General features: G+C 36.6%; 1 protein-coding gene across 1 annotated transcript in view; it reads left to right on the forward strand.

Moving 5' to 3' along the window:
- Nucleotides 1–901: 901 nt before the first annotated feature.
- Nucleotides 902–14,011, forward strand: part of LOC120635601 — a 60,403-nt gene continuing 47,293 nt past the window's right edge. The window contains exons 1-10 of the mRNA XM_039906616.1: nt 902–973; nt 2,299–2,406; nt 2,692–2,780; nt 3,203–3,282; nt 6,077–6,197; nt 7,305–7,441; nt 9,655–9,777; nt 10,310–10,424; nt 12,021–12,087; nt 12,913–13,075. Of these exons, the coding sequence (XP_039762550.1) occupies nt 2,317–2,406; nt 2,692–2,780; nt 3,203–3,282; nt 6,077–6,197; nt 7,305–7,441; nt 9,655–9,777; nt 10,310–10,424; nt 12,021–12,087; nt 12,913–13,075 (985 nt within the window). The 5' untranslated portion in view covers nt 902–973; nt 2,299–2,316. The remainder of the gene's footprint in view (nt 974–2,298; nt 2,407–2,691; nt 2,781–3,202; nt 3,283–6,076; nt 6,198–7,304; nt 7,442–9,654; nt 9,778–10,309; nt 10,425–12,020; nt 12,088–12,912; nt 13,076–14,011) is intronic.

The raw sequence follows: 14,011 nt of genomic DNA on the forward strand, positions 1-14,011 counted from the left end.
AGCGTGGTGATTATGGGCTAACCCTCCCACTGGGAGAGGCCCATCAGTGGAATGTGATAGACTCAATTGATTGTACCCTAGTATATCAATCGTTCAAGTTAAGTCGCTTGCGATGCGTTAGCAAAGGCTTTTGAATATTTTTGACAGCCAAAAGAATACCGCCAGTCAAAAAGTCATCAATTTTGTTATAATAAAAACTGTCCATCAAGACTACGTCTATGCAGTGGCGTGCACTTCATACATGCAGAAAAGCACTGCTTACCCTATAATTTACATATAGCTCGCCTAGGAGGAGGATTTTTGCCATTATATGCAATTTTGCTGCCGTATGCATACCCTGGAAAGAAACACAGTGCACGCCACTGCGTCCATGTACAATTTCTGGATGAGTTATCACTGTAAACTTTCATGCGCTATACTGCAAAATATATCCCTACCAGCAAACTACAAAGACGTGCGCTAAGCGATTTAGCGTACCGGTGCGATGTCGCGTAGACACCGATTTGGGGCTTAATATAACTGCTATACACAGTTTGGTCCGTTAAAATCTTAGATTGCATTGTCACTTACAAGTAGGTCAGATTGCAGTCAAGGGCTACCTTAAATGAATAAAAAAATATACTAAGACAATACACACATCGCCATCTAGCCCCAAAGTAAGAGTAGCTTGTGGTTTGGGTACTAAGATGACTAATGAATAATTTTTTTTATGAATATAATACACATAAATACTTATAATATACAGATAAACACCCAGACACTGAAAAACATTCCTGTTCATCACGACTTTGGACTCAAAAGCAGGGTCGCTGCAAACAGCGCCAATCGGTTGTCAACTTGTAGTAGACTACAAAAAAGAAAGATTAAGAATTAAAATGGTTATTTCATTGCAGCAGGCAGTACAGACAGTTCATCTGCCAAGGATGTCAGCGGTTTAGAAATTGACTGCCCACCTTACCAACATAAAGGATCGGTAAGTTTATTACATCGCACTATCAATCCATTTATCAATGTCAATCGATCCATCAATCTTACTAAAAGTTTGTATAAAAGTTAGTTTGTAAGAAAGTTATATACTGAATGGATTTTGATTTAACTTCACAGTTGGTAAAATAGGTTATGTATCAAAATAACACAGGCTTATTATCTCTAAATATATTGTGTAAATTGGCCAAAATATGACACTTATTGTCATTTTGAGTTAATCTGAATTTCTATATTTATTCATATAAATATATAGAAATAACGGTTTTTTTTTCATATATATTGTGTAAATTGGCCAAAATATGACAATAAATTTTGAGTAAATCTAAAAAAAAAAAATCTGCCATCCAAGAACTACCCAAAAAATATAGCCAGTGGGCTGGTGTTAGTTTAACAAACAAGGCACAGCTGGCCAGGCCCTTGTTTAAACGAGGCCAGTAATTACTGGACTTTGTTGTGCTTTGTGGTGTGCGCTTGTGTACTTGTGTGACATTCACGGAAAATGAATTCACGAAATGTACCTACGGGTCAACGGATACGCGTCATTGACTGGTGCGACGCGTCTACACGTGTCCGGGGCTGCGGTCACGAATCATCAAGGCCCACTGCATGGCATGGGTCTCCTTCCCAGAATGAGAAGGGTACAGCCTGAAGTCCACCACGCTGGCCAAGTGGGGATTGGCGGACTTAGAGAATATCATTCCGAACCCAGGCATGCATGCATTCATTTAGACCCGGCTAGACCAGGGCGCGTTTGGAACCCTCGTAGCTTTAGGTTTAAGTTGGCGAACGAATTTATCACCATTCCCTTACAATTATGTGAACATATATGCATGAACGCTTCATAAGTGCCTGTGATAAGCCTACATGAATAAAGAAATTTTAAAAAACATGTTCCCTCTCGATGTTTTCCTTCACCGTTAAAGCCACTGATATTTAATAAGTAAATAATTTTTTTTTTATACCAAGCCAGTAAAAGCTGCCTGTCTTTTTTTTTATATTAATAGCGGGCAAACGAGCAAGTGGGTCACCTGATGTTAAGTGATCACCGCCGCCCATAAACATCTGCAACACCAGAGGAGCCACCGATGCGTTGCCGGCTTTCAAGGAATTTGTTTATCCGCCCCTTGAATAACTCCAGATTGTATTTTGGAGGGAACACATCAGATGGGAGATTGTTCCACAATTTGCAAATGCGCGGTAGAAATGATCTGGTATTTCTAATAGTAGAATAATACCAGGCATACAGACGATGAGGGTGGAATTTATTTTTAGTCTCACTGGCATCGTGTAAAGTACGCTTCATGTTTGCAGCAAGTGGAAGCACCTCCAATGGGCCAGTTTTTGCTGCCGTTGCTGAGTGCTGATCCCACTGTCCCGGACCCCGAACACTTCCTCATCAGGCATGAGGATATTTTGCAGGTATGAGTTTTTGTTTTTCATAAATTAAATACATATATTGGAAATTTATTTATTTCAACTAGGTCGGCCGGATATAAAGTAAAGTTTATGTTACAGCCTTAAAATCAAGAAATGCTGTACTTATCATAGCATTGCTCCTATATACATAAGGGAGGGATGTTTGTGAATACGGGTGTTAGTGTTTTCTCGGTTGGTTCACGTATAATTAAAGTTTTTCATTTCATGCAGGCAATGAGGCACTGCCTACCACACGTACCTATATAATTAAAGATAACCCCCCCTCAGCTGTTGGCGTCTGCTGAAGATAGCGTGAGGGACGAGCTACCGCTGGAAGACGAAGTTGTGATCGCCGGTTTGGATCCCACTTCTGACGTGTGAGTTTTTCTTCAGCTTATACATTCTACTTTTACTTTAGCATAACAATGCAAAAATTAATTAATAGGTTGCTTTTCTCTGACATGTAATATACTTGCTATCGCGCGCGGCTTCGTACGTACTTTTTTGGGTTTTCATGAATCCTGCGGGAACCGTATGTTTTTACGCGATAAAAGGCAGCCTATGTGTATCTACATACCAAAATTCAACTTGTGGAATATTCCCCGATATTTACACTAAAAATGGTGACAGCAGATCCGTGCCCTGTAGTGGGCTGGTAACGGGTTGGTGATAACTTAACACCAGGTGACCCACATGCTCGTTTCCCCGATATTTACACTAAAAAAAAAAAAAAAATTGTGACATAAGATCCGTGCCCTTTAGTGGGTTGATATGATGTAGTAGTTTTGTGTTTGTGCAGGCTCAGCAACGAAATGTACGAGTATGAGGATCCAATACTAACACCCGAAGACGAAGCCGCGCTATTACACTACGTATGCGGTGAGTATACATTTATACTAAAGCTAGGAAGCGCTTAGGAGTCTGTTAAAAACATACGTGACCTCAATTTTCTGATATGTTAATTAATTTAATTTTAATTGTATTTATTTGACATTAAAACATAGAATTGAGATTAAATAACAAATGCAATGATCTAATATACAGTGGCGTGCACTTCTTATAAGCAGAAAAGCACTGCATACCCTAAAATTTTGTATCACTCATAAAGGAGGATTTATTTTATGCCATTTTCCTTCTTTATGCATACCCTGGTCAGAAAACCTGTGCACGCCATTGCTAATATATGACACTATAAATCTCAGAACATTATTTTATATAATTGATAACAAATAAGATTATTATTAATATGACTTTAACATGTTGATGTATTAACAGAATATGTTGGAACTTTATTCAAAATTCAAAAAATTCAAAATTCCAAATTCATTTATTTCAAGTAGGCCTAATATAAGCACTTTTGAAACGTCAAGTCTGTCTATTTGTATTGACTCTACCACCGGTTCGGAAGGCAGATTCTACCGAGAAGAAGCCGGCAAGAAACTCAGCAGTTGCTCTTTTCCAACATCAACAATTTACATTTTAACATTCATTTGTCTATCTTGTTAGAGCTGAAAGCGGAGCCGGATGCTTCCAAGCAACCTTGTCATTAAGAAATTCATCAATTGTTTAGTAACCTCGCTGTAATAAATGTGTTTTAACAGATTCCTTAAACTTATACATTGGCAGGTCCAAAATCACCTTAGGAATCATATTATAAAAGCGTATACTCTATCAACATTATATCCAAAACACCAATAATTAACCCATATTTTGCAAAATAAATATTTCATTTCAGTTACGAGTATGTATGTGTAACTGACACCTTTGGATTTAAAATAAAATAAATATACTACGACAATACACACATCGCCACCTAGCCCCAAAGTAAGCGTAGCTTGTGTTATGGGTACTAAGATGACTGATGAATATTTTTATGAATTATATATACATAAATACTTAGAAAATACATATAAACACCCAGACACTGAAAAACACTTATTGCTCATCACACAAACATTTTCCAGTTGTGGGAATCGAACCCACGGCCTTGGACTCAGAAAGCAGGGTCGCTGCCCACTGCGCCAGTTGCCGTCCGGATTTGATTTTGACCCTCTTCAAACGGTCAAACTATGTAGATATATCGAGGACCGATGACAATACACAAATTTGATAAGATTAAATAATTATTACACGCTTTATATTAGCTTCACCTGTATGTATGTTTGTAACCGACTCCTTTAGACTTGATTGTGACACTCTTCAAACGGTCAGATTTCGACCAAACTTTGTATATATATCGAGAACCGATGACAATTCAATGTTTTGATAAGATTATTCCATTTTCAATTTGCAAAATACGATTTTTGTTAATTTATATAGTTTTCATCTATAGTCGATAAGGCAGGAATTATGTTTATTTTAATTTCCAAGCATTATCTCGAGCCAATTTCTCTAATATTAACAAAATTGGCGGTGAATAGTTAACCGATTAAGTTAGCTATAATAAAAATAGTAGCTTAAGAAACACAAATTAGTTTGTTTTTTTATAGCAAGCGTGTTTTTTTAGATTTTTTTGAACTATTAATTCATTTATTTAAATTGCAATGTAAGATTTTTGTAAATTTATATAGTTTTTACCTAATTTTTGCCTTATCAATAAGGCAGGAATGATGTTTATTTTAATTTCCAAGCATTATCTCGAGCCAATTTCTCTAATATTTAACAAAATTGGCAGTGAATGGGTTACCGATTAATTTTGCTCTAATAAAAATTAAATAGTATTAGAAAAACTTGCATAAATAAACTAAGCTAAAAGGTAGGAATTAGTTTGGTTTTTTATACCAAGCGTGTTTTTTTAGATTTTTTGAACTATTCATTCTTTCTCACTTCTCTTACAATGTAACGACTCTTTTCATTAATCTTCAGTATAAAGTGTGTTTTAAAAACCAAAATTAAATTAAATCAGACACAGTAAAATCGAAAAGATTTTTTCTTATGTATTTTTATCCTTTTCATTAGAATTTGGAAACTAAAACTACATTACAAGAAACAAAACGATTGTTTACATTACAAGACAAGTGAGGAAAAATTAAAGAAAAATATTATTGGATAAAAGCAGGCGTTACTTTGCGGAAATCCATGATATTTTATGAAAATTAAACTTAATTTGCTATACTCCGCGAAAAGCAGTTAAGTAACAACAACTATTCATTTAACAATTATTCATTGTAAAGTCAACATCTCCTGAGGATGCTCCGGTTTCGGAGCGAAACGTGCGCAGAGGGTACATTTGTTTGGTGTGGAGTATAAGGATTGAAGAAATTATAAATTACACCATACAGATTCTCCTGCATTTCGAGGAGTATAGCAAACCAAGTTTAGTTTTCATAATATTAAAGAAATATTTACTTTCCTTTCTTTCTTTTATTTAAACTAGCTGTCCCGGCATACTTCGTACCGCTGATATTTTTTTTTTTATGAATGTTATATATTAATACTGATTATCCTTTTCCGGTCTAAGAGGAATCCAAAAGTCAAATATCAAAAAAAATGGTCCAGCCGTTCTTGAGTTATAAATGGTGTAACTAACACAACTTTCTTTTATATATATAGATTGTTACAATATTAACGACACCACGTATGTTATGTGTGGCACAATCTAGAAGAAATGTGCCAGCACAGCATTGTGCTGTAATTACTACTGTATTGTAATTACTTTATATTATCCTAACAGCAGAGCACCCTGGTGGGGACGCGGAAGCGCCGTTTAAGCCGGTGGAGGAGTGGCTCCTTGGGGTGTACCATTCCTGGTGCGAGATCAGTGCACTCATGTACACTCTAATCGGAACCAACATGTGAGTTGCTTACACTGCCAGCGAAGCCATTAGGGGTATGTGATTAAAAAAACTGTCATATCCGTAACAGGTTAGCCCGCTACCATCTTAGACTTCAGACCAGGTGAGATTATAATCACTAGGGCTAACTTGTAGCGGTACAAAAAAAAAGAAAGATTGAATATAGAAAATGGAAATTAGTACACAATCAAATTAAATAAAATACAATCAAATTAAATTAAACATAATAATAACTGTTACGTGATTCTTTTCTAAGTAATCCACATATAGATTACTATATATCACTGATAGATTGAATATAGGAAATGGATATTAGTAAACAATTGAATTAAATACAAAGAAATTAAATTAAATACATACAAATTAAATTAAACATAATGAAATTTAATGCAATTTAAAGCGATCTTTTACATGATTCTTGTCTAAGTAATCCATGTATAGATTACGGATAGATTAAACATAGAAAATAGAAATTAGGAAACAGTTAAATTTAAATAAACACAATCATATTAAATTAAGAAAATAATATATAATAAAACGAATAAATTGCAATTTAAAGTAATCTTTTACATGACTCTTTTTCTCAGTAATCCATGTATAGATTACAGATAGATTTAATATAAAAAATGGACATTATTTATCAATTAAATTAAATGAAATGATGAATTTTAATGGTATTTAAAGTAATCTTTTACATGACTCTTTTTCTCAGTAATCCATGTATAGATTACAGATAGATTTAATATAAAAAATGGACATTTATCAATTAAATTAAATGAAATGATGAATTTTAATGGTATTTAAAGTAATCTTTTACATGACTCTTTTCTAAGTTATCCATGTAAAGATTACGGATAGATTGAATATAGAAAATGGACATTAGTGAACATTTAAATTAAATGATGAAATTCAATGCAATTTAAATATTTTTGTACATGATTATTTTCTAAGTAATCCATGTATAGAATAGGTATAGATTGAGTATAGAAAGTGGTCATTATTAAACAATTTAATTAAATTAAATAAAATCAAATTTAATTAAAAACAATGAAATTTAATTCAATATTTAATGTTATCTATGTTATATGACTATTTGTTTTTTTGCAGGAGTGCGGAAATGGTCAAGTCCGAGTGGTCGTACCGCGCTCGCTTCGGGTGCCACTGCCGTCTTTGCCTGTCACTCGCCAACAACACGTCAGCGCTTCACAGGTTCCTCGCCGCCATCATCGTAGACCTCGCCCACGGTAACTGAAACATAAAAATAATACAAAAACATACTACGACAACACACACATCGCTTGTGTTATGGGTACTAAGATGACTGATGAATATTTTTATGAATAACTAGCTGTTGCCCGCGACTTCGTCTGCGTTTGATTTTGATTTTTTTGATGTGGCATTCAATTTAATTTAAGTTCAAAAAAAATTTTAAGTATTCAGTATCGCTAAGCCTTAAATGAGGGGTTTGCTGCTGTCCGCTGAGGAGTTCTTTGCTCTATCTCCAACCACATTTATCAGATCTACACAAAATTTGGGCAAAATTAAACACATATTATAACCTCTATAGTACAAAAATAACTATTTAAATTGGTTATAATTTGTCGGAGTTATGGTGTAAAATCGTCAAACACTTTCATCCCCTCTCTCAAAGGAACCGAGCTTAATGTCGGGATAAAAAGTATCCTATATTACTTCTATCACTTCCTAGAATATGTGTACAAAGTTTCATGAGGATCGGTTCAGAAGTTTTTTCGTGAAAGCGTAACAAACAAACTTACATTCACATTTATAATATTAGAAGGGATATACATAAATACTTATATTATAACGATAAACACCCAGACACTGAACCACATTCATGTTTATCACACAAACATTTTACCAGTTGTGAGAATCGAACCCACGGCCTTGGACTCAGATAGCAGCGCCTATGCCCACTGTGCCAGTCGAAATGTCATGTCATCATCACATCAACCGATAGACGTCCACTGCTGGACATAGGTCTTTAGTAGGGAGTTCCAAGTTCCACGATTCTGAGCCGCTTGGATCCAACGGCTACCTGCGACGCGCTTAATGTCGTCTGTCCACCTCGTTGGGGGTCGACCAACGCTGCGCTTACCAGTACGGGGCTGCCATTCCAGCACCTTGGGACCCCCAACGTCCATGCTTTCTCCGAACTATGTGCCCGGCCCATTGCCACTTAAGCTTCGCGACTCGTTGAGCTATGTCGGTAACTTTGGTTCTTCTACGAATCTCCACATTTCTGATTCGATCGCGTAGAGATACTCCGAGCATAGCTCTCTCCATCGCCCGCTGAGTGACTCTAAGCCTTCTTATGAGGCCCATAGTTAACGACCATGTTTCAGAGCCATAGGTCATGTCATGTCAAACTTTATTAATTTAATCAACTGATTAAGTTAACAAAGCTTGAATCCAAATTCAAATTTAAAAAAAAAATATTCATGTTGTTGGTCAACCACAGACAATAGGTATGATGACTAACTTTTAACTTTTCAAATTGTAATGAGATATAGAAATGCACACTTGCATAAAGAAATTTTTTTTTTTATTGTGATCGTTTTTATTTATTTTATCGCAAAGACAAGGTAAGACGGTTAAGAAAAAATAAATTTAAAATTCTAGATTCATTTATTTTAAGTAGGCGTAGTTGATAAAAACTTTTGAAACGTCAAGTCAGTCTGTTTGTAGTGACTCTACCACCGGTTCTGAAGGCAGATTCAACCGAGACCCTGTAGTGGATATTCATTTATGAATGCACTAGCTGTTGTCCGCGACTTCGTCTGCGTTTGATTTTGTTTTTGATGTGGCATTCAATTTAGTTGTAGTTCTAAAAAAATTAAAGTATTCAGTATCGCTAAGTCTTATATGAGGGGTTTGCTGCTGTCCGCTGAGGAGTTATGTGCTCAATCTCCGACCACATTCATCAGATCTACACAAAGTTTGGGAAAAATTAAATACAATAACCTCTATAGTACAAAAGTAATTATTTAAATCGGTTATCATTTGACGGCGTTATGATGTAAAATCGTCAAACACCTTCTACCCCTCTCCCAAAAGAACTAAGCTTAATTTCGGGATAAAAAGCATCCTATATTAATTCCAATACCTTCAGAAATATGTGTACAAAGTTTCATGAGGATCGGTTTAGTAGTTTTTGCGTGAAAGCGTAACAAACAAACTTACATTCACATTTATAATATTAGTATGGATGAATTTTAATTTAACGGGTCTTATCCCACAGTGAGAAGAGTTTAAGCCCTACACCCTCAATCATGCAGGTTTCCTCACGACGTTTTCTTTCACCAAGTTTGGATCAAGTGATATTTTTTTTGCTTGAAACACACATAACTTGGAAAACCCCCGAAATAGAAGTTGAAGTGCTGCCCACTGGGCTACCACCGCTTTATTCTAATTAAATGTTATTTAATTTTCACAGGTGGCAACACTGCTTCAATTGGCGCGAAAATAGTGAAAGCTCTCCGCTTAGTGCCACGGATGCATAGTCAGCCGAACGACTGGGATATACCAAGTTTACAACGGCTCAAAGTCTGTGATGATGGTCAGTATACAGCCTGCAATTAACAATGATTCTAAGTTAAGATTTTCGTGGTTAAACAAAATTTCTTGAATATAGTTTAACGGGAACGTGTATTTAAAGAATGTTAAGAAAAACGGTTAGAAATCTATAAACTCAAAAAAAATAATGAAAGAAATATATTCGTTCATTTATTCATTTTAAGAAGCGGTGATAGCGCATTTGGTAGGAGCGGAGGAGTAGTTTAGAACATAGTCGCTTATGGTATAAACACCATCTCAGATATTCAGTTATTGTTATAGCTGTGGAGAGTAAAAAATATTTTCCACATACATACTTCATCAGTTTGTCTCCATTAAAAACCCCGACCGACCGCGTCGCATCGCTCGCCTTGACATTGTTTGCACACCTTTACATTGGTGGTCTTCTTAAATAGCCTAAACCTTCTTTTAAAAATTGGGTTATGTATAGATTTTCATATCCCACTGGTAGTTGCTGAGATAAGCCCGCTCAAACAGACAAATATTAATATTACAGTTCAATTGTATTGTTTCAGGCGCGTCAATAATCCACGAGCATCTTATCAGGTTGTCGCGTGAAAACGAGACGGCAAACGAGATCGTCAATAGCATCTGTCTCTGTCGCGCATACGAGCGGCCATTCGACAAAATGTGAGTCGTGGATTTTTTTTTTTTTTTCATTCCACTACAAGTTAGCCCTAGAATTAATTCTCACCTGGTGAAAAATGGTGATGCAGTCTAAGTTGGTAACGGGCTAACCTGTTAGGGGTCAAATGTACCCCCAAGGTACATTTGACGGCCGATTGGCGCAGTTTGTAGCGATCCTGCTTTCTGAGTCCAAGGCCGTGGGTTCGATTCCCACAACTGGAAAATGTTTGTGTGATGAGCATGAAAGTTTTTCAGTGTCAGGGTGTTTATCTGTATATAATAAGTATTTATGTATGTTATTCATCAAAAAAATATTCATCAGTCATCTAAGTACCCATAACACAAGCTACGCTTACTTTGGGGCTAGATGGCGATGTGTTTATGGTAGTAATATATTTATTTTATTAAACCAATACCCTAAATCGGTGTCTACGCGACATCGTACCGGAACGCTAAATCGTTTGACTACACCTCTTGGTCGGTAGGGTGGTATTAACCACGTCCGAAGCCACGCACCAGACCTAAAGAAAAAATTCGGCAATTGTAATCTACCCCTAACAATTGGATCGCGCCACCTTTATATTGGGACGTGACACATGAAACTACAGCGCTCACGAATGCGCCAGGGAAGTCTTTAAAAATCATTTAGAAATATTTCTGTCTGTTCTTTTTTAATTTCATATTTTTTTATGATAGTTTTTACTTTTAAAATTATAAAAAAATAGCAATTTGTCATCTCTTGTTTCCAAAAGTGTCTTGGTGTAATATGGACCTTTACATAGGTCGAAACAGATAACAGAGAAGATAGTAGATCGAAACTACAATTTTCCCTACTAGATGGCGCTACAGTCGCGCTATAAGACTGATATAAATTATGGAGGGTAGAGGTAAGGAGAGTCATCTTATATAGGAGAAAAGTTGAAAAAGTGTCCAGTGTATGCGCTAAATAACAGTTCAAAAATCCTCCACAATGGCGCTGGTGGATGCACAGGGTATGGTATGAATGTAGCAATCGTAGATGAATTGAAGTATGCCGAGTTAAAAATGTTAAAAATTTAATGTCATTATCGACTAAAGTAGTTAATTATTGAGAATTTCAACAACTTACGTTGAACAAAATATTGTGGTAAATATAACCTTACTTATTTGTTTATTTTTCAAGCCTACTCTAACAATATTTATATTTGGCGCTTCTTTTAAGAGTTACCTTGATGCAAATGTGGCGCCATCCTAATTTAATACATTTTGACGACACTTTTTCATATACACAGATGATCCTCCTTACCTCTACCCTCCATAATATAAATGCATATATTAATTTAGGCATCAACGGTATGCGAGCCGTAGCTTAGTGGTCAAAGCGCTCAGAGAGACGCAGGTTCAAATTCTGTCGGTTCCATAATTTTTATGTGCATTATAAAAATGTATATAAATTGAGCTCTTACTAATGCTCTCAAAGGTGTGTGGAGTCCACCAATCCGCACTGGGCCAGCGTGGTGGACCACGGCCTTAACCCCTTCTCATTGTGGGAGGAGACCGGTGCTTTGTTGGGGGCCAGTAATGGGATGGTGATACTATAAATTTAATTAAATCTTGCAGGTACGCTATGGAAAGGTTTTGTAAGTTAATCGAGAACTTCAAGACTGCATCTAGCATAACGTTTAAGGTAAGTTTGAATAACAAAAACACAGTAATTTTTTTAAGGTTTATTTTTTTGACGACCTTTGTGGCGCAACGGTGAGCGCTATGAATTTAAGTAGCACCCCGGGGTCTGAAATCGATTCTGAGTTTCTTCTGGTCTCGTCTGGTGGGAGGCTATGGCCGTGGCTAGTTACCACCCTACCGACAAAGACGTGCCGCTAAGCGATTTAGTGTTCCGGTGCGATGTCACGTAGTAACCTAGACCTCATCATTGCTTTCTAACGGGCATGATTGTCGTCAAACGCTGGCCTATCGTTAATAAAAGAAAAAAAAAAAAACGATTAGGGTTATGACTACCATAATCCCTAACAGGTAGGCCGGTTTTTTTACACAACGTGTAACCGAATTGAAAACCATCATCCGAGGCTAGGGAGCTTGTGCCTCAAATCGGTCGAGAATGGTTTATAAGTTTAATTTTAATATTGCAATTATTAATCAATTAGCCTCAAAATAGTTTAAGTCTGCACCCTGCTGGGATCCTTAATATAAGTTATTGGTTAATTGTTGATTGGTGGGTGGCTCATATCTATTTCTCTCATTTATGTAGAAATATTTTTTGTGACATTTAAATAAACTTTATTTAACTAGATAATTCGTTATAAAACTGTCAATGTATTCAATACCTTTTTTCTATTGTTAGTGTAGTTTTTTCTACGAATGTAGAATAAGGCGAAAGATAAAATTTTTTGCCAAAGTGGCCAAAGAAGTATAACCTCTAACGCGTGTACATATGTTAACACACGTATTCTTTCTAATGACGTTCTAATAAATAATAATAAATAATTTCCAGGTGGAGATGGTGCCGGGATCCGGCGCGTCCGGGCCGACGGAGAGCGAGGCGGCCTGGGGCGAGGCGGTTCGGTCGCGCCTCGCTCGCTGCCTCGCGCCCCACCAGCGACGCTCCACCAGCGAGAGACTAGCACACATGGCAGCAAGGACCGCGCCCCACGACCGTGAGTATACGCATCAAGACTTACCAAGTCACTCGGGAAATTCCAAACTTTTTTTTTATAATTAAAATTTAGCTTATGATAAACGGCACCGGGAGGTATCCCGGTGTCTTAGTCGTTTATCATTTAAAGAAGCTAAAATTTGAAGCACTCAGTGTCGCTAAGCCTTAAATGAGGGGTTTGCTGCTGTCCGCTGAGGAGTTCTGTTCTCTATCTCCAACCACATTCATCTGATCTACACAAAGTTTGGGCAGAATTAAACACATATAACAACCTCTATAGTACAAAAGTAATTATTTAAATCGGTTATAATATGTCGGAGTTATGGTGTACAATCGTCAAACACTCATCCCCTCTCCCAAAGGAACCGAGCTTAATGTCAGGATAAAAAGTATCCTTCCTATATTACTTCTAACACTTCCAAGAATATGTGTATGTACAATCTACTATCTATTAACTATTTAATAATATATCTGGCAAATATGAATTTATAGTTATTTGATAGCTATAATTTTAATTATTTACCCACTTTATAAATTTACTGCAACACTTAACTTGCCCGAAAAGCAGGAGAATCTATACAGTGTAATTTATATCTTTACACTCCACACCAAACGGATCTTCAGCAATGTACCATCTACGAACGTATCGCTCCGAAACTGGAGCCTCTTCAGATGATGTTGACTTTACAATTGTTAAGTCTTGATCATCATCAAATTAACCCATTAACCCCCCACTGTAGGGCACGGGTCTCCTCGCACAAGGAGAAGGGTTTAAGGCCGTGGTCCACCACGCTGGCCCAATGCGGATTGGTGGGACTCCACACACTTTGAGAACATTATCTAGAACTCTCAGGCATGCTGGTTTCCTCACGATGTTTTCCGTCACCGTTGAAGCAACGCTTCTGTACATTAACTGTTGCTGGGTTGGTTGGAAAAT

Source organism: Pararge aegeria, chromosome 27 (genome assembly GCF_905163445.1).
Source record: "Pararge aegeria chromosome 27, ilParAegt1.1, whole genome shotgun sequence".
In the NCBI taxonomy this organism is placed as follows: Eukaryota; Metazoa; Arthropoda; class Insecta; order Lepidoptera; family Nymphalidae; genus Pararge; species Pararge aegeria.